Genomic DNA, 21,657 nt, shown 5'->3' with positions numbered 1-21,657 from the left:
CACAGACCCCAGTCCTAGACCAATCCCTCCATTTTCTGTTCTTTGGTTCTCATTGACCATGGGCTGCACAGACAGAAAAACACACAGCTGCATGTTGTTGAATACATACCAGGATGCCTTGGACATTCTGATTGCTGCAGGTATTTCATTACAGGAGTTTGAGAAACACTATTATAATGTAATAAAAAACAACCCTGCTTTCATCATGCATCACTCTGCAAGGAGAGTTAAACAACAGGAATGCTTAGGAGATCATTAGCACCACAGAGCAAATGATCTTGCCTGAGAGGAGAAATAAAGCTTGTAACAGTCCGGTGACTTTAAGGCAAGTTTGTTGAAAACCAGATAGGAGTAATTTACTCTGAACCCAATGGGGATGTGTCACAGCTGACCTGCACAGAGCCTCAGCCCCAGCTGTCTCCCTGTGCCAAGCTTTCAGCGTGAATGATGGTGTTAAGCTTCAAGGATTGTTTCTTGATCATCCTCTAAGTGCACTGACCACCTTTAAATGCATTTTAGAAGTTTCTGAAGTAAGTTAGAAATAGGTCTACCCTGGCTTAGATTTTTCCTTCTAAAAGTAGGCACATAATTGCATTTTCTGGGCTTCCTGTTTGCTTGAGCAATAGAAATTTCTGGATCAGAGTATGGCACTTAGCCATGTTGTTCATAGATGCAGTACATCCAACATTGCCTAACAAGAGTGATCTTTTGTATGGGAACATTGCTAAATATAACTCGGCTTCTGTTGGTCTCCACAGGACAAAACAAGTAGCTCCATATCAGCTGGATATCAAGAAAACAAGGAGGCAGAGAAAGCAGAACTGACAAGAGGGCAGATCTCTCTTGAGACCCATCCCCAAAAGGAGAGGGGTGGGGTACCCTGTGAGACACACAAGCCAAACCACACACACATTGCTTTGGCAGCTCAATTTTTAACAACCCCTGAGAGGCTGGCACCCCACGTCAGCCTTTGTGCCACAGGCCAAGGGCAGAGGATGGAGGGAGGTGACCCCTCTGCCGGGGGTGGCTACACTGCCTGCAGCCTTCCCCCTGGCTGCAGGTGCTGGGGCTTCTCTGATGCCCAGTGGAGGCAGAGGGACAGGGATCCCACCTGGCTCCAGGAACTCAACCCCACCACGGTGTCTGCTCAGGCTGGGCTTTCCATGCAGACATGTAGTCAATGTCATGAACCAGGCTGGGCTCTCCTTACAGCCTGCAGACTTGTAGTTAATATCATGAATCCAGCTGGGCTCTGTTTCATCTTGTCCTGGAATTGATATCTAAAATTCTTCAGGTGGAGGAAACACTGGACATGCTTTTGTTTCCCAAGTGACTGTACAGAGAGGTAAAAGGGTCTGGACTCCTCTGTCTGCTATAAGGGAGGCCAGATTTGCTCTAGCTGTGTGTATCATGGATGTCTCAAGTTATCTGAGACAAGTGTGATGCCAAATGCTTTGTCTGCACAGTTATAGCTTGGGGACCTGCTGATCACCACCCACAGATTTAAATCTGACACCCTTTTTCTAGCTGGGACAGCCAAGAATTGAGCAAAGGAATGCAGAGGGCTTGGCATGGGATCCAAAGGCAAAACAGTCCACACTAAGGGTCCCTCAAAAATGAGACAAGAAAGCCTTTTTTTCTGAAGGAGATGGAAGTCAAAGCACTCTTCTCTCTGGTTTTTGCAGCAAACTGGGTGGGTGGAGGGTGGGGGGTGGGAAGGGAAGTATTTTGTTCTGTGAGATTGGCTCATTTGGTCAGAGTATGGTGCTAAAAATGACAGGGTTTGGGTTCAGCTCATGTGTGGGCCATTCTCTTAAGAGCTGGACTCAATGATTTTTGTGGATCCTTTCCAACTCAGAATTCTGGTTGGTCAATACATCGGACCTGAGGCCCAGCTAAGGAGGTCCTGAATGGATGAAACGTGTGGAGCATGAGAAGCACCAGCCTTTGCTCGGATACTTTGTTTTCTGAGGGTGTTCAGCCAGCCTCCCTGGGTTTGCCTTGCCTCGATCGGGCTCAGGTTGCAGCTCACTGATCCCACACCACACCCCGAGACCACTGACCATTCATCATCACACCAGAGAGAATCTCTAATGTACAAATTAGTCCATGGGGCATTAAGGCTTGTTACTGTCACTGGTTTCTAAAAGCAGCTAAACTGAAGCTCCAAACTGCTTCACATATTTGCAGTAGGAAATCATAAATCTCCATCATTTTGGCAGTCCTCTTCCTTTTCTGCCCTCCCGTGAAATTCTGTTCTCTGAACTCATTTTCTTGGTTTCTGCTGTGAACCTGTTTTGCTACTGTCACTGGTTTTGTTTATTTGACCATCCCACAGGGAAAGGAGCAGGTGGGATCTTGTCTTTCTCCCTCAAACAGTATTTATGCCAGTGTTGGAGGAGAGCCTTCCCATCCTCTTGCAGCACCCCTCAGGACAGAGGGCCCTTGGCAGGCAGGGTCCAACCCAGGTGGGCCTGGTGAGTGCAGATGAGCTCAGATCTGTCAGACAGAGCTTTTCGGGTCTGTCCTGCTCTGGGCTCGAACTGCACATCTCCTGGGAATGATCTGTCCTGGGCTGGCACATCCCCTGGGAATGAGCCCGCTGCCGCTTTCCCTCCCCCTCGCTCCATCCCGTTCAGTGATTCCCGGCCTCTCCTCTGCCCCGGAGCTGCCCTGGCTGCGAAATGCGAGCACCATTCTCTGCCCTTCCCTGGCTGCAGGCTGGGAGCGGCCCGGCGCTGGGATCTGCAGCTTCGCCACACGATGGTGGTAAAGGCAAGCGCTGGGCTGGAGCTGCCTTCCCTCCGAGCCCTGCTCTATCCCTTCCCTTCCCTTCCCTTCCCTTCCCTTCCCTTCCCTTCCCTTCCCTTCTTCCCTTCCCTTCCCTTCCCTTCCCTTCCCTTCCCTTCCCTTCCCTTCTTCCCTTCCCTTCCCTTCCCTTCCCTTCCCTTCCCTTCCCTTCCCTTCCCTTCCCTTCCCTTCCCTTCCCTTCCCTTCCCTTCCCTTCCCTTCCCTTCCCTTCCCTTCCCTTCCCTTCCCTTCCCTTCCCTTCCCTTCCTTTCCCTTCCCTTCCCTTCCCTTCCCTTCCCTTCCCTTCCCTTCTTCCCTTCCCTTCCCTTCCCTTCCCTTCCCTTCCCTTCCCTTCCCTTCCCTTCCCTTCCCTTCCCTTCCCTTCCCTTCCCTTCCCTTCCCTTCCCTTCCCTTCCCTTCCCTTCCCTTCGGGCAGCACACTCTGTTCTCGTCAGTGTTTAATTGTCTCCCTTGCTGCCTTTACCTCTCGGCGTTTCCGTGCCTGTCCCCATGTTCGGACCATTGACCCGCGCTGATTCCCGTGCTGCCAGGTGTCCCTGCTGCCCTCCAGGGCCCTTCCAGCCGCCTTTCCCACAGGGAAGAAGGGATGGTGGCGGCTCCAGCAGCGGCTGCGCCGGCGCTTGTTCGGGCAAAGCGGGATTGTCTGCCAAGGGCAGGTGGGAAGAGCCCCTCGCAGCCCAGCTCTGGCACAGGACTCCCGAGGGAACATCTGTCCTACAGAAAGTGCCTTCAATGTGTGCTTCGGCTGCCTCAGGGCAGCCAGCGTGTCACAAAAGCCGGGCATGCAGGGTTTGAAGCTTCGTTATAAACCACACCGAAAGATCTGGGATTGACTTCTCTGCAGTGAAAACCAGCGTGTCCCTTCTGTGTTTGCAGCTCAACGTGGGAAAACACTGGATAAAGGAAAGGAAAGACTCCCAGTCCTTATGCCCAAACACCCATGCATTCATCCCCGGTGTGGGCTGTGCTTGCCGAGGGCACGGGAGGTGTGCTGGCCACAGTCCGGGGCGTGCTGGCAGCAGCATGTGCTGCCGGACAGAACCTACCCCTCACGGCTCCAGCCCCTGGCTGGCACACTGTGACAGCTCTCTGGTCCTCCTGGGCAGCTCCTGAGCTTCTCCCAGGAGAGGAATCAGGTGTGAAATGTTCCAAAAAGCCGAGCTAGCCCATGTCACTGCAGGGGTACTGGGCATGGAAAGTAGGATAAGATGGGACATTCAGCCCCAGGCTCCTGCCTCCCACGGAGACTGAGCTTGGAGGGTGGAATGTCACCTGCTGGTGACTGTGGCTTGCTGAGAGGACAGGTGAGTTTGAGTTGATTTGAGTGCATTTTCAGGGAAAAAAGGTAGCTGGTACCCCAGTACTCAGGGCTGCAGTTTGGTCAGTAATGACAGCAGAAGTAAAAAAAGGCAAAATACACAGAGGATGAAGCCTTACAAGACTGTGGTAGCCAAGTGCCTTGGGAGTGGATATGAGCAAGGGGAGGCTTGTGTCAGACAGTGTGTAAGACAGCATCCACACTGCATGTGTCAGCTGGGCCCAAATTCTGGGGTTTACTCCAAGATGCTGGCTGAGCTGCTGCTGTTGTGAACAAATTACATCTTAACAGACACTGGACAAGCCTCTTGGCTCATACTTGCCTCTTGACCGAGATCTCTGCTGTTTGTCTGAAGCTGCTCCTTGGCTCTGTTCCTGTGCAAACTCAACAGAGTCACTGAGGTGGCAGGTGGTGTAAGAGGAAATCTTGGATCCAGAACAGAGAAGGATATGAGGCTTGGCAGAGTGCTAGGGTCTCACAGCTCTGCCTCTCACAACCAACTCACACAGCATGAAGATGCAAACTCCAGCTGCCCTGGCTGGCCAGCTTGTCTGCAGGGCTAAAGAGGATGCTGAAACTCCCCAAAATGAACCCCATGAGCCTGAACATCCAAGGTGTGTGGCTGTTGCTAACATGTAGTACTGGCTTACTGTATGACTGAAGAACTGTGTGCTGTATGGTCTTCTTCATGACAGGAATTGCTTCTCTTTACCATTAAAGCCTGCATTCTTTCCTTCAGCCTTAAGTCTCATGTTTCTAATGCATTGTTGTAATTAAACTGTCAAAATTCTTCCAGGCAGAAGTTAGTAATATCCCCCATCCAGCTTGGTTATAGCAACACTGAACCCACCTGGGTGGCAGGACTGATTCCAAGCACTTGAGACACATCAGTGCTGGATGATGAAGGTACACTCAGGAACAGTGTTAGAAACTGATACTCAGTGAACAAAACACAGTATTTGCTTACATGAGGAAACAAAACACTTAGATATTCTGCACATGACTTAGCTACTCTCTGCTTCAGCCCTTTGTTTAGTTGGTTTAGTTAAACATTTTTAACCTCATTTGTATAGCCAAGCTTCCTAGGTATATTACTGGGTTTGGCTCAAGTAGCCAAACTTCATTACATGGAAAGCAAATCTGAGATATGTGCAGCCATAAAATGGATCCACTGAAGACATCCAGTTAAAAACAAAGACTGATCCAAACCACAATCAATCCCACATCGATCCTTGAGTCCAAATTTTCTCAAGAGTATGAGGCTGAGGGAGGGAAAGATGCAAGCTCCATACATGGCTGATAGTGCAACCTAAGTTTTGGACTGCCCAATGCATCTTGCCTTCTTCAGCCTGGGGTTAATTTATCATTTATATGTATTCATTATTATTTATTACTTTTGCCTAGTTAGCAAATATTTAAGCCACACTTTGCTTGTCAGGTGTGGGTTGAAGGCTGGGTTTTCTTCAAAGTTTCATCCAAAACACTTCATGTTTCTGAGAGCACCCTTTTTTCCTAACCCAATCATGGCCAGATTGAAGACAAACAAAATCCCATTTTCCCCTCTCAGTACTCTGGAAATCCTTGAAAAGCAGTGGTGCTTTTTTTTCTTATTGGAAGAGGGACTTGGAGCTGGACAAAATTTAACCTTATTGTTGAGATGGAATTTTTATACTCTCAGTGAAAATTTGGCCAATTCATAGAGCTTTGGATAAAAACCAAGCCAGCTGCAGTTCACATGTGCTTGCCAGAGGCCAGCTAGAGATTGCAAGCTTTGTTCTCTGGTGAGTTCATGAGCATGGGACATGCTCCAGGGCCTGGGGTGGGACTTCCCTAGAACTTGCAATTCCTAACTGCTTCAGGCCAAAGCAGCTTTAAATCCAGATACTTGAAAGCATAGATTTTTAGGTTTTTTTTCCAATCTACATGAAGGACATCAGTTGAACTGCACTCAGAGGTGAGACATGCAAGAAAAGGAGATAATTTGGAAAAGCAGACTTGGAACAGATAAAAGGAATCCTGGCAGTGAGCTGGGGGAACCTGAAGTGTGTGAGCACTGAGGTGGAAATCAGGGGATGGAGAGGAGACTGAAGCACAACAAAGCATGGAGGCAACTGGGAAGTGGTGTGTGGGAAAAGGATGTGAAGGATCTCATTTTGGCCTCTCTGCACATTATTCTGAGCTCATTTGAGAACACTTGAGCTCAATCAGATGGTCTTCCCATCCTTTACTGACTCCTTAGTAAATAAATCTGGCTATGAAGACAGAATCACACATTTCTTTCTGATCCTGTCATGGTGAATATTATTAAAAAAACACCAAAAGTTCACAAAATAAAGTGTTTGCTGAACACCTGTAAAGAGGAAGAGCACTGCCATCATATTGCAAACAGAAAACCAGAGCCTGGAAGTACTTCCTGATTATTCAATCCAAGAAGTATATTATACCAGGTGTAGTGATGTGTACATGTTCTTTATGTGCTGCCTTCTCCAGCAGCTACAAGTCCTAAATTCTTCTGTGAACTAGGCTTAATTTAGGTCAGGCATCTTAGGAATAGGGGAAGCTTATAACTGCATGTGGAGAGATTTGACCTGAGCTGAGAAGGAAGAGAGGGATGAGAACCTGCAGCCTGGCAGACGCGTATTAAATTATTCTATGGCATCATTTGATCCCAAAATTACTCCAGGGTTCAGGAGCACTCTTTCCTTTCCAGGATGCCATACAATTTGGAAAATACCTTTTTTTTTTTAAACTTCAAATTTGTTCAACTATTAAAAAAGAAATACAGCTGTTTACTTCAGCTGAGCCTGGTGTGGCCCCCAGAGACAGTGCCTGTGCCATGCATGTGGTGTAACCCACGCTGCTGCCAGTGCCCACCCTTGTGCTGAGACTTGCTCTTCAAACAGGCACGTGCTTGTCTCACCATGACTGCAGCTCCGTGCTGGCCTGAGCTCCCATTCCTGCCTTCTGCAGGGCTCATTGATGGGCTGCCCAGGCTTTATCACAGTGCCCAGCATCCTCGGTGATGGTACACAGCCCTGCTCACACCTCTGTGTTCATATGTGTTTGTGCTGCCAAGAATAATTGTTAGTTTTAAACTGGCTCTGAAAGCAGCAGCCACATTCCAAAGGGATACACAGGATGAGGCAGCGACAGCAGCCACTTGGCATCTCCAACCTGCAGTGCAAAAGGGGATGTGTTCTAAGCACTGAGACTTCTTGAATCTCTTGTGATTTTGTCAGGAATACAATTGACAGCATCAGGATATGTACGCACAATCTCTTATTACTGTTTAAACTTAGAAAACAATGCCATATCCTGTGCCAACAGGACTACTATGTTATGCAGAATTATTTGTCAGTTCTTTGGAATAGCTTTCCTTTTCTGGACAATAAAAACACCATTTCTCCAGCAACTTCTATTTCTCTGTCTTTAAACAGCTGCATGAACCAGGTTATTCACCTATGACTACAACCAAGTCCCAGCTACTAGTGTGGGATTCCAGAAAGAATTTTTAATATTTCTCACTATGTGATGGTAATAATGCAATCCTTTGTGATAAACAGGAATTTATTAAAGCATCCTGATGTCAAATCAACTTTTTTTGTACCTTGTGTGACAAAAAGTGAAGACTTTGTAGTTTATAGAACCCAAAAAATACTCATAGATTATACAGATTAGAGGCAATATTTTATAGCCTGTTAATCGCACAAAATTTTAAAAGACTTGGGTGCAAACTAGCATAAAGGCAATGCCATTTTCTGGATTTACAGTGTTTCTGCTAAAAGTGCAATAGGACACTATAGGAGATGCAAATGCCTGCAAAACCGTGACAGCCTTAACCAGTGACTGTAATGCATACAGCATGAGAAGTAATTTAACTTAATACCTCCAGTTCAGGTTTCAGCCTTGAGAAATCTGCATATTCTCCTATTTGTTCTTAATGATGTTGCACAGCATTTGATACTTTTGGGATCATTACAGTGTCAACTCTCCCATCTTGGCCAACTGGAAATGAGATTCTGTTTCTCTTGTGGTCCCAACTGAAAGAAACAGTTGCAGAGCTGAATAAGGCCGGGATCTGGTTATATCCAGAAATTCAAAACTGCTTTGGCAATTTCAGCCTTTGTGAACTGTCCCTGAAGAAGACAAGGAAGGAGGGTCTTGGTGTGAAGCCTGGGAGGCAACAACTGCAGTGGTGACAAGATCTGCTGCTGCCCGTGGTGTTGGATTCACTCCTAACATGGAAAGGCACTTCAAAAATACAGCACTTCAGGGTGGAACCCTTCCCCTATTCCTCTCTCTGTAAGCTCTGCCTGCAGACTGCTGCGAGCTGTGGGCCATCTCTGCTTCCACCTTGCTCCTAGGACAGTTCAGAAATGCCCCAGGAGCAAATGTGAATGCAGACATCGACGTACCCAGCCAATGCTTTTGGTATCAAATGTAGCTGGCCCTATAAATCTTCAAATCTTTTCCAACCTAGCCAGGTGAAAAACAGCACTGGGGAACTCCCTGAGGGCATGGAATGGTGGGAAAAGTAAACTATCTCTGGTATTTCTCAGGCCAGGAGTTGTTGAGACTGTATCTCCTACTTCTCATCCCAGTGTCTGGGCTTTGATGCCCTAAAGTTGCATAACTCTGCAAGTCATTGCTCATCCATGCTTCAAAGCACCAATGAAGCCCAGCCCACCCTAAGGAGAGAACACCACATCCTGGACACTTTACAAACAAGCCAAGTGGGTTTTAGGACCTACCATTCTGAAACTGTTTGTCCTGGCAGCCCATGGTGATGCCTCTCACAGGCTGTGGTGGTGGGACTGGGATTTGAGGGGCCTGTTTTTGTGTGGAGGTTTTGTGTGGAGCCCAGCAGTTCTGACCAGCAGCTCTGTCACTGCACAGCCAGAAAACTGGCAGCAATTTCTGCCCCTGAACATCTGCATCCTCTGTAGGTTCTCTGGGCCTGTCAGGCAAACAGGTTGAAATGGCTCTGGTTCGAATTAGTCACACAGGGAATACAAAGGCATCAAAATGTCCTTCGAAAACTCAGTTCCCACAGAAAAAAGGCTGTGGAATAGTTTGTACAAGACTCACTAATGGAGCTTTCACAAATATGACCCAGGAACAATCACAGTTTTTCAGGGGAGTGTCTGGCCTTTGCCTTTATTCATTCATGACCAAGTGCCAGTCGGTAAAGGAGCAGGCTCTGGCACAGGCAGGAGGGAGAGAGATCCATATTGGATGTCCAACATAGACTTCACAGAGTAGTTTCTTGGAAGGGACCTTAAAGAGCATCTAGTTCCAAGCTATCAGCCACAGACAGGGACATGTTCCACTAAACCAAGTGGCTCAGAGCTCTACAGCCCCTCTTTCAACAGGAACACCTCCTTCCAGCCCACCAGCAACAGACCCTTGCCTTTCCACTGGCATCTGCCCACCAAATGCCAGCCCTCTAAAGGAGAACATATTAGAAGGAGGTGGGTGGCAGTGGTCTGTCAGCAGTTTATCAGGCTGAAAAATAGGGAAACTCTTCTGTTCCAGAAGAATGAAGGAAACCCAAGATTTACATCAGTCTGAAAAGTGCTGAAGGACTCACTAAAAAAAGAGACTGCAGTCAGCCTAGGGTAAGGCTGCAGATCTGGACAGGTGGGGGAAATATTCACCATGCTGATAGGGAAACTGGTCCTCACGCAGAAAAGACATTTTCCCTGGAATCAGTCAGATGTGGTCATGCCTGACTGGAACTGATGTTTCTAATCTTTGTTTCAGATTATTGCTGCTTTTCCTACTCTGAACTGCTGTGTTTTACTTGTGTGACTTTTGCCATTATACAAACTAAAGTAACAATTTCTTCTTTTGTCTTATGCTCAGTAAATTGTGCAGCACACTTCACTGGGACCACAGAGCTCCAAACTGAGATAGGCAAGAACATGAAAATGAGCTCAAGAGAAACCCCACTGTGTTTGTTCCAAGGCCTGCCACCAGAGCCACTCTGCTAAAAAGTGACCTAGAATTGCAGGTTAGGACCAAGCTCTGGCTTATTTAGAACAGAAAAACATTTATAAAGCAGGGGCCAAGGTCTTGAACCTGTTAGCTGGTTTTCTATAGCACAGTTGAAATTTCTGTCATTAAGTGCTCTTTTATTTGGAGTGGTGAAGGGAAAGGTATCTTTCTTCACTTTTAGCACTAAGCCAAAAATCCCAAACCTGCTTGTGGTCCTCTTCATTATCCAAACACAAAATAGTTACCTCTCTCCCCTTTGAATTAAGTAAATATATTCTCTGCATGTTAAAATACTAAAACAATCAGGGGCCAACTTTTAAGTACTAAAAGAAGTTTTACAGGTATGCTACATTTGACTGAAAGAGAAAAAACAAGTATTACAGTAAAATGCTTCAGAGGAGTTAGCAAAGGACTGCATCTGGGTGGAGCCCCTCGTGTCCTCCTTTACTCCAGTAAAGGTCCTTTCTTTACTCCAGTATCATGCAATGTTTTGTCACTTCACTTTTTGTGTTCTCCATCAAGTAAGTTGATGCTTGCTTAGCTGAATTCCTTCCCCAAAAGTAAACACAAGGATGTCATTGTAGAACTAGCATTTAGTGGTGGTCTTGCAAGTTTTACAGACAGCTTGTGCATATGAACAGAGTGGTACTTGTGGGAGGGAAACAGCTCTTATCAGAGGCACTGATACAGCTGGCAAAGGCAGTTTTTGAACATAAAGGTCCTTCTGAGATTTAACACGTTACTACAACTTTGGTGGCATTGCTATCACAATATGCTTCAGGTACTTGTTTGCAATACCTCCTCCCTGCCCCTGGGTCTGCCCACACTCTGCCAGTGTTGTCAGGCCAAGGCCTATTGCCACTGAGGCCAATTCCTGGACAGAAGCATGGTCCTACACACTAATGAATATCATCAACAAGCAGCACATGCTGCAGGTGCTCAAGGGTGAAAAGCTATAGCAATTTGACTGACCTGGTGGTGTGTTGCATTGGAACAAGCACAGATCAATTCCAACACATTTCTGGCTGCATGGGAAAAAAGGACAAAGTTGTTTTCTTTCAGTTGACTGCTTCTCACACAAGTCCTTTCACAGGGGACTTAAAACCACACTTGTAGCCTTTGTTTAAACAGTTCCAAATTACAAACATGAAAGGGCAGAAAAAATTGAACAAGCAGACAGGACAGAAAAGTTGAATGAGCATTGGCTCTTCTTATTTTAATGAAGAAATATTTCAAGTTAATATCAGTGCATATTTAGAAATAGCATGTGATACTCCCAATGCCAAATACATCAGCAAATTACAGTTTCAAAACTTTATAAATTAATGGTAATGAAAAAAAAAGATTAACATAGAGAATAAGGTTCAAAATAAACATCCTGCTTGTTTGCTGCACTGTGTCAATTATATTCCTGGTACTTAAACAGCACGAGAGATCCAATATTTCATGTAATTAGGCTCTCCAAAATAGCAGTTATTTTTCTATAAATGAATTAAGCAGTTTGCATTTATTTTTGATGTATAATTAAATGTTATTCTTAGCTGTTACAAAGAAATTTAGTCATGTCAGAGTAAAATTTCATTCCATGACTGAAAAAACTCCCACTAACATAGGAACATTGCCTTCTGGTTATACCCACTGGTAGCAGTCAGCTGAGAATAGGAAGAACTACATGTAAGCACATTTGGCCGTTACATAAAATGTTTTGTTTTTTTTTTCACAGCCTCATAACAATACTGTTTTTCAACATTGTTCCCAGTCATTGTTTTTAAAATGGTTCATCGACATATCCTGAATCAATCATTGATATAAATAACTCCAGTGACAAAATCCATTATGAAAGGACACAGAACTGCAAACTGAAAGTTGTACTGAATGATTTTAAGGTGGAACTGTAATTCCTCTGTTAAAAAAAACCAAAAACAACCCCATACAGTAAAACCTTTAATTAACTGGCAATGGTGGAATCTGAAAAACTGAGATATAATTTTAAGAGATGCTTAACTTACAATGGACTCTAAAGCAAGACAAATTATATTGAAGCTATAAAGAGATAGATGCACATTTAAAGCTTGCAAGAGTAATATAAAAATATTCTCTAGTTTTTAAATTTTGATACAGGGAGTCCAATTCCCTAATGGAAGAAGATAAAATACATCTTCTTTCCTACCCCACTGCTGTACATATAGATTTAGATCAGGAAATTGCTTTCCCCAACAAATATACCAGCCTTGGGAATCACAGACTTTCATAGGGATTGTTGATTCTGCATTTTAAAGTATATTTTCAAGCAGGTGAACTACTGATAGGATATGCATTTTGTTGACTAATATCTACTGTGCAAATCATATACACCAACCCCTTAACTTCAACCTAAGTGCAGTCTGCATGGCCTAGAATGACTCAGAGTCTAGTGGGATGCTACAGCACAGAGATGACTGCCAGCCTACGAAACACCAGACTAAATCAGGTTAGTGGGAAAGGCACACACTCTAGATTTAGCAGGAACACCTGAAGGTTCCTCAATACTGCTCCTGAAGTTACAGTGATTCTGTGCACTTCCCAAACAACAAGGGTTGCTTCCAGAAAATTGTGAGGTAACAGGAAACTTCTGCTTATGGCACGTACACATGGGAGAGGGTGAGCTCAGCTGAACACTTATGGTGCTAGGAGTGATGCAGACACAGGGGAGGCTACAGGGGTTCTGGCCAGAAACAAAAACTTCACATTTCCTTACACAGCACACATTCCTTTTATGCACAAATACGAGGTGCGCAAAATAAGCTGTTTGCTCGGTACAATTTAATGTTTTGCATATGTAAAATAATCACCTAATACTGCAATATAATCAAAAATCATGCACTAGATAAACAGAGCTTCTTCCCCATGAACAATAGTTCTCAGGAACATTTTATTCTGCTTCTGGTAACATCTCATGATTTGCCAGCTTACACAGTCCCTTTTAAAGAATACAGTATTTAGTGAAAACTGAAGAGCAACATTAAAAAAAAAAAAAAGTTTTGATTTTAGTTGCGATACAGCTGGGATAGATGCAACTGAGCTGTTGTAATGCACCAAAGAGTAACAAAAATTCAACATGAATATCAGAAGAATAAATATATGCCCTAAATTAATCTCTGTAAATACATTCACAGGTCCACATAAGACACCCTTATGCATAACTCATACTTCTTCAAATCTGCAGAGAGAGATAGATGTTAGTTCACGGGGAAAGCATTTTATCATATGACTCGGTTTATCTGTCATTATTCCAGCAAAAATCAGTAGCAAATTTGAAAATCTACATTTATTTTCCCCAGACCAACCACACAGAGGCTTAAGTCACAAAATCTATTATTTCCAATATTCAATCAATAAGGCTTTATTTACACTTTTTTTCTATAAAGTCAGGAAAAAATTTGGTGCAATGTGCAAGAAAAGACTGCACATTTCACTGATTGGAGACTAACATCTGCTTATGGTTTAATGCTAACCCACAGGCAGCCAATTAAAGTTCCATATATCCATGTTTTTACATAGAGTTTCCTTCCAGATTCTGTCAGAAGCATACTAGCAGTCAGGCCACCTAAAAACAGCAAAGATGGCAAAGTTTTCTTGAGGCTTAGTTTGGAATGAACACTTTTCCCAGGGAACTTATTTCTTCTTTTAGAATCCTTTGCATCGTAAAATTCTATTAGTAACCTATAAGCAGAGAAAAAGGAGATGGTCAAAGTCAGACAGTAGCTTAAGACATTTTAAGCAATCTTACTTTCATCCAGTAACTGCTTCTAACCAAACCCTTTTAACAAATGATCTCATAATATGTAGCAGCTCCTCTGTAACAAGTTCAAACTATGAGTATTGCTTACAAATAGGATGCACACCAAAATACTCAACCTGAACCCTTGTAAGCATTAAGGCCGTATTTTCCTTGTAGACCAACTGCAACAGTGAATATAAAAGTTGACAAGAATTTTTTTCATTCAGCATTTAGCAGAAAAGCCCAGAGCACTGGACAATATTGTAGGACAAAACAATACACTTAGCACCAAAGGAGGAGGAGGAAGAAGAAGTATCTTCATAAAATAAACTAATAAATAACAAGGGCTCACAAGTATAAGGGAAGTTAAACATGCAAGAGTAATATACTACATCACTGGCTTAGTAGTTACTTTTTCCCTCCTAATTTTAAAAAACAATAATAAATGGGTTTGGAAATTCTGAAGTTTTGTTTTAACTACCTCTAAACTTGCCTGACAGACTGCTTTGTTCCCAGGAAAGATGTTCCAGAGAACAGGTGCTTACAGTGACACATAGATGATTCAGTTTTGTTCATCTTCACTAGATAACTAAAGGAACAGGCACTGGACAGCCTTTTATTTTATATATCCTTATCTACTTAAATTAAATTCAGACTTTCTATCTTTCAAAAGTAAAGAAAAGAAAAACTTTTTAGTGATCCTAAATGTCTAAGACACTTTAGTTACAGTGCCATGTTAACTTCTGTTTGAATTTAAAGGTCTCAGGAGAAATGAATACATTTTTTACTTCTGTGGGGTGTGAGACTGGCAGAACAATATTAAAGCAGAACAGAACTGGAGAACCAGGGAAATTTCTGTCTCACTCAAAGTATTCAAGGATTTAGAAAGTAAATAGATTCAGCTCCCTTAAGCAGAACTTCAGATATGGCAAATTAAACCATCATCTCTCAAATAGTACTTAAATCCTACATTTAGGCACAAAGTCCTTCTGGAGAATGAAGTCCCTCAGTATCTGCTGCCTATACTCACTAGTGACCTTATCTGGAGATGCTGGAGGAAGCCAGGTACTTTGTTTCTGCCACAATTCAAAAATGCACAAATGAAACTTCTATTTCACCTTGTTTCCCCAGTGAAGGTAGGAATTTTGGGGTCAACTGTGTTTTTATCCAGTTGTTGTCTGGATGAAAGATTTGTAAACAATTTTGGCAGAAGAGATTAGATCAAGACCTAGCCCTCTATCACTCCACCTTAACACTGATTACAAGGGCAGAATCACATTGCTTTTTCTTGCTTGCCTACCACAGGCATCTTACATTCCTGCACAGGACTTAACTACAAGAAGATGAATGGAAAGTATTCAGATAAATCTTGCCTGGAACATGGAGTCACACTTCTTTAATCTAAAGAAGGTCAAAACTCAAAGAATCTTAACCTCCTGAGCAAAAGGCTTAACCACAAGATTATATTATATTATATTATATTATATTATATTATATTATATTATATTATATTATATTATATTATATTATATTATATTATATTATATTATATTGGGTCCTATGGCTGGCACTGCTGGTAACATAAAAATCATGGGTATATTTGTTAATATAAAAAAAATAAGACAGACTTTTGAAACAGAAAGTTCTACATATTTCTACTCACTTATCCTTTACTTCAAAACGTTCATGAAGCCACCTTCTCATATACATCTGCTCTTCTGGAATGTCCTTCAGTTCAATTCGGTCAATGAAAATATGAACTCTTGGGCATTCCTTACAAAGAAACTCTAAGAAGAGAACAAAACAACATGACTGAGTTACAAAGACATTGAGTTACGAATACACCAAAAAGTTGGACTGTAAGTGCCTTGGAAGCCTAAATTCAGTGCTCAAAAACCTTCCCTCCTTATGTTCAGATCCTGAGCACTTCATTGAACTTAGAAACCATCTGGCCTACACACTTGAAATGGTAGACCACTGTCATATAAAACATGGAAGAACTGTCCTAAAATGCACCTTGCTGACTGTAAAAGGCTGTGCTCAAAAACATTACCCTCTACCTCAGCAGCAATCTACTCCTTCAACAGTGTTGGATGCAGTAACTTTGATGTCATAAAGTTATCCATCCTGCAATTTTGTTTAAAGTTAGTAATCCTATTTGCTTGTCCTTTTTAAAATCTAAATTTTGTTTGTTGCTGTATAACCAAATTGGGATTACAGCAATTTCCCAAAGCATCTCCATGAGAAAGTATGCTTCAATTTAAGCAATAACCTATAATTAAAAAGTGTAATAGGGCAGAAGACTCAGAACAAAATGCTGCTTTCCATTTTGTATCCCTTAATTTTTCTTCTGTCTCACAGAGCTTGAGACAAACTGCAAACTACCTCCCCCCTGGCCCCTCCTCCCCGGCCCAATTTCCTCAATTTGTCCCTAGACAAACTTACCAAGCAAGCATTAAGGACAAACAAAACTCCATTACTCAAATGGCCTTGTGGGAATTCTTACAACTAACAAATGGTAAAAATACTGGGCATGATTACTGTAATATACTGCATGTTCTAAATGTGAAATCCTGTGCAGTGTGATTGGTAACTACTTGCATTTATCAGTGGCAAGGGGTACTGCAGCAACCACAGCATCCCTGGACAGAGATTTGCATGATGTGAGGATAGAAGTCCTCAGACATTTGGACAGTCATCCTGTTTTGAAAAGTGCCTTCCTACAATACATACAGGCAACAAATGTACACAGACTGGGTGGTCCCTTTACGTTGTTGACTTTTTTTGGACAGCAGTGCAGATGCACAGAAGACTTTGACCCTTAACTGTCAGGGGTATCTGGAGGAATGAATGTGCAAATAAATTGTTACAACATGTACATCTTTATTGTAGTCTGCCAAAGCAGATATCCCCCTATTTGTTTTTCATCTTTACAGGATTATTGATTTGTAAGGACTTTGCTGTAAAAACAGTCCTTATCACATACTAGAAATTGCCTTAAGGAATTTTAAAAGCCTGTTCATGCAAATGTGTGTGTGTGTGTGCTTGCAGAGAGGGGAGGGAAGAAGAGATAAAGAGATTCTCTAAGAAATTGAGGTGCTTGGATGCAGAAATCTGTAAGGTGCTGTGTGTGGTTCTGTCTGGACGTCGTGCACAGACCCCTTCACCCAAACACAGCATAAAGGGAACAACATGGCCCCACCATCAGCTGGAGAGCTGGATGAAGGCTCCATCCAGGCACGAGTCCATCTCTTGGCCATGGAGCAGCAAACACAGCTGTTGCCAAGAGGTTTCTGGTAGAACCAGAAATCAGAACCAGTTCTGGTAGAACTTCTCCTAGCTATAGCTATCAGACAGCAGTTAAGTATGTAAGATGGCAAGTTAAGGACTCAGAATGATGGTACATGTAGACATTTTCATGTGCTTTTATTAACCACAAGGAAATCAGTGTTATCTAAAATAATTTTTTTCTCTTGCTTTAATGTGAAGAAAGGATTTTTCAGGAATATTTCTCTAAGGATACTACTCAGGCCACTATGTGAAGGTCATTGACTATATGAGCACGTAAAAGCATACTATTAATATCTTAAAATGACAGATGTATTATCCATGTCTTAAATGCTTATAATGTTCATGTTGTACAAATCCTCTTTTGAGTGACATTACCTATTAAGTGGAACATTCTAACAATATACAAAACTGTATCCAGAAAACAAATGCCTGGAAGCCAGATGATCTGGTCTTTTTCTGTACTAGATTCCTATAAAAAGCATCTATGGTATGCATATGCAGTTAGAGCTGAAGATCCAGCTTTAAAAGATATTTAAAACATTCTGTGCATTATATAGTATATGTTCCTTTTGCTTCATAGCACATGGGCTGTTCTGCATAGGAACAAACAAGTCTTTACTGATGTTACTTATAACTTAGTTATAAATTATTAAGGAAAACTATAAACCAATCAAAATTCAAGACATAAGTGTTTCAAAAGAAACACCTTCCCCCACCAAAGCTGAAGTGTAGCAATTCTACTTGAGGCAACAAAATCCCCTCCTCAAATACCTGAGTGTTGCTGCTGGCTTTCCACCTTAGGCCCAAGTTCCAACGCACACTGATTATGATCACTTCCCAATCTGGTCTTCTTCAAACACTCTAAATTGAATCCCCATATATTTATCTCCTAAACTCTGTCATTATTTCCCCCACTTTTGTGAATCCCAGTGCCTTTCCCAATAACCTCACCCTCCCTTTTGAGTTTGACTGAGTCCAGCCTCACTCAGGGCTGTGTGATCTGCTGCTTTAGGCGCTACCTGGGGAAGGTCATGATTCCCACACATCGATTCTAAGTCCTTTGATCCAAAGCCTGGGTATTCCAGACATCTGCAGATGAAATTGTAGTGCATGCAGTCAACCAAGTCAGGTAATCTGACTAGTATTTAATTATCCAATTCATGTCAGTGTTTAATGCAACTAACCCAACTTTTCTTCCCTCAATCTACAGTGTCACAGCAATCACATAAGAACACCATTGGATAAGGACGACATACTGGAGGTTGAATGTGAGAAGAAACAGCTGGATTTTATCACCATAACCTCCAAAGGTTTGTGGTGGTCCCATGACCCTTAATTTCACATTAGCTTAACTCCCAAAAGACTTATGTAATTAAGCTAAGAAACAAAATCTTATTGAAGCAATTTATTATGCGCAAATTACATCCAACTTCAGGGACACTAGCCCTTAAGGCCAACATCTGACAGGCTTTTCAGATTCCTACACTTGCCAGAATTTGTTATAATTAACAGCAGGAACAAGCAAGTCCGAACTTCCCTTCAAGAGACAAAACAGAAATGCAAATCATGCATTACAAGCAAACATTATGTTGGGGACAGCATTAGTCAAGAACCTTGTACAATTTGGGTTAAATGAACACTAACAACTTGTGTGGGAGCCAAATGGACTGACTTTCGTGTGGGAGATAATTTCCTAATAAAACCTTCTATCTGGCTGAATAACAGATACAAGCAATGAATGTCTATAATGCTTCTAGTGAACAAGCACAGCAGAAGGAAGGAATCGAAAATAATAAAATGGATTGAGCATTTTCTGCTCTTGAGCTGTGACACTGTACCCCTCCTTTTGGTGGGACAGGATTCACACTAACACAGGGCCTCAGAGCAGGAATCACTGCAGCCCTGGGATTAATAAATGAGGTACAACAGCCTCCAGGAAAGGAATTGAATCCATGGAATTTTTAATTGCAAACCAATATTTGGGACTCCCACAAAATTCTACCAGTTCTCAACTCTTCACCTTCAAAAGCCAATTAATTCTCTTTGGAACTACCAGGGAAACTGAGGGAGGAGAGAAGCTCTGAAACTGATATATCTGTAACTGAGAAGGGACAAACAACTGGCCTCAGACCCCCTTCCCCTTCTGAATCACATAAATTCATTCCACCACTCCAAATTATTTGCCTTGTCCCTTAAGAAAGTTGTAACAGCAGTGTCACGCTTAAACAGATATTCCAGTTTTCAATTACTAATGAAGTCTATTTTTATATGCACTTTAAATATGACAGCAATAAAGTAGCTCAGATTTCAGCCTCCTACACTGGCTCTTCTACCGCAATATAATTGTTGTCAAAGTCCTTCAAAATTAAGAATGGACAAACTGAGGCCTGACTTAGTTGTGTCCACTTAAAGAGCCCTCAAATCTCTCCTGTTTTAACAGATTTCATTAATGTTTGATAAATTAATAGTGATATCACAGGAAAATGAAATCTGAATAATGTGCATTTATTCTAAGTAACTAGCATTTCAAATGTGTAAAAATACGTCTCTTCAGTAAGAGAACATTGTGTGTTGTGGTTTGTATAGTTTTACAGGCAAAACCATGACACCAGAGACATTCCTCTGAACTGTAGATTCTTTCTCCACTTCTTGAACTTGCATTAATCTGGACTTCAGCATTCAGCTACCAAAGTGGTTTGTAAACTATCTCCTCTTCAAAGAAAGAAATTCTGTCTCTCCACTTCCATTTACTTTGTACACCAAATTAACAATCAAAGAGCAAAACAAACATAAATTTAAGTGCTGTGTTGTTTCTCAGCTTCATGCTTTCCATCATCCCAAGCTGAGCTGACAGGAAGCTATTTCACGACTTGCTCTAACAAAATAAAGCAGCAGTAGAGCAAAGCAGCCCTAGACAGGAAAGCAAACATCCTGGGCCAGCAGAGGCTGATGGCAGGAGCTGCCCAGGCAGCAGTGGAGGAGCAGCACCAGTACCTGCAAGCACTGCGGATGTAGGGAAATGTGGAAGGGATCCTGTGCAGCCCAGACTGAAGCCTGCAGCCAGGAAACAAGCCTGCACTTGAGGAATAGAGCTCTCAGGAATACTTCCAACCCCTTGTGCAAGGGCTTACATGCACACACAAGGGGCACAGCGTAAGGAGTGTTCAGGAGACAGAGAATGTTTTGAAGTGAGAAACCGGATGTACCTAGCACGCCACAAAAACTGAAACATTAGAGACTGGCAGTTGGGCAAGACTGAAAGTCAGAAAAAGTAACACGTTCAGATGGATATAACAGGAGGTGGATGTAGCTAAAATTCATTGTGAGGGCATGATTCAGAAGTGCCTCTGTACCAACATGAGGAGCCTAAATACGAAGACATTATAAGAATTACTGGCACCTAGAGATCACTTCTTCCTGTAATGCAGGCATCCTGGTGAGCTTGCAGGAGTGGGCAATGTTACCAGACTACCAGGAATGACAGAAGAGGATGTACAAGTGAGGGTAAGGTACTGTGCATGAAAAATTATATGAAGCATATTAGCTTTATATAATAAGGAGACAAAAGCACAATAAAGTCCTTGTGGATGGAAAATCCAGACTTTACTAGAATACATATAAGATAAATAATTAAATGACTTCCAAGTAAGCTTAATAATAATGAGCAGAAACTGTGAAGCCAGACTGAGACCTGCAAGTTCAGGACTGATGGCAGGAGTGTGAGATTCCAGCTACCTTTATTGAACTGCATTGATACTTCAGCAGGATGAGCAGGGGAAAAAAATCCCAAATAAAACCAAACCAAGATGACCCAAGCAACTGGACAAAAACATCAAACGGGGAAAAAATTACTTCCTGGAAGACCTAGTAAGCAAGAAAACCCATAAGAAAAGATGTTCCTGGTGTGGTCTTGCTCTGCAACCACAATACAATTAATTTCAGAGAAAGAATCCAGCACAGAAATGCAGAATTCTTTGGGGTTGGCCTCTTCTCCTAGGCAACTAGTGACAGCACAAGGGAAATGGCCTCAAGTTGCACCACAGGAAGTTCAGATGGACATTAGGAAAACTTTTTTTTCACTGAAAGAGTGGTCATGCATTGGAACAGGCTTCCCCAGAAAAGTGGTGAAGTTGTACTCCCTGGAAGCGTTAAAAAAATAAGCAGATGTAGCACTTTGTGATAAGGTTTAGTGGTGTGGGTGGTGTTTGGTTGAAGGTTGGACTTCATGATTTGGAAGTCTTTTCCAACCTCAATGATTCTATGAATTAAAGGAAGTACACACTGGGAGGGAAGGCAAAATGTCAAAACACCCTAAAGTATACAATCCAAAAGAAGGCAACCTAGAGGCTATTAAAAAACTCACCAAATACCAAATCCCAGAAAAAAAAATGTAATAAAAAGTATACCTTGCATAAAATGTGTAACACTGCAAAAGGAAAAGTCTGTGTGCGTCTGAAAACCATCTGTATGACTTTAATGG

The 21,657-nt window shown here is 42.5% G+C and overlaps 1 protein-coding gene across 1 annotated transcript in view; it reads right to left on the bottom strand.

Moving 5' to 3' along the window:
* Positions 1 to 11,829: 11,829 nt before the first annotated feature.
* AGPAT5 (1-acylglycerol-3-phosphate O-acyltransferase 5) overlaps positions 11,830 to 21,657 on the bottom strand; it is a 52,864-nt gene continuing 43,036 nt past the window's right edge. The window contains exons 7-8 of the mRNA XM_056488353.1: positions 15,550 to 15,673; positions 11,830 to 13,828 (exon numbers count right to left, since the gene is read on the bottom strand). Of these exons, the coding sequence (XP_056344328.1) occupies positions 13,603 to 13,828; positions 15,550 to 15,673 (350 nt within the window). The 3' untranslated portion in view covers positions 11,830 to 13,602. The remainder of the gene's footprint in view (positions 13,829 to 15,549; positions 15,674 to 21,657) is intronic.

This window comes from Oenanthe melanoleuca, chromosome 3, assembly GCF_029582105.1.
Source record: "Oenanthe melanoleuca isolate GR-GAL-2019-014 chromosome 3, OMel1.0, whole genome shotgun sequence".
Classification (NCBI taxonomy): domain Eukaryota; kingdom Metazoa; phylum Chordata; class Aves; order Passeriformes; family Muscicapidae; genus Oenanthe; species Oenanthe melanoleuca.
The sequence above is the reverse complement of the archived record's forward strand: the minus strand, read 5'-3'. Positions and strand labels throughout refer to the sequence as shown.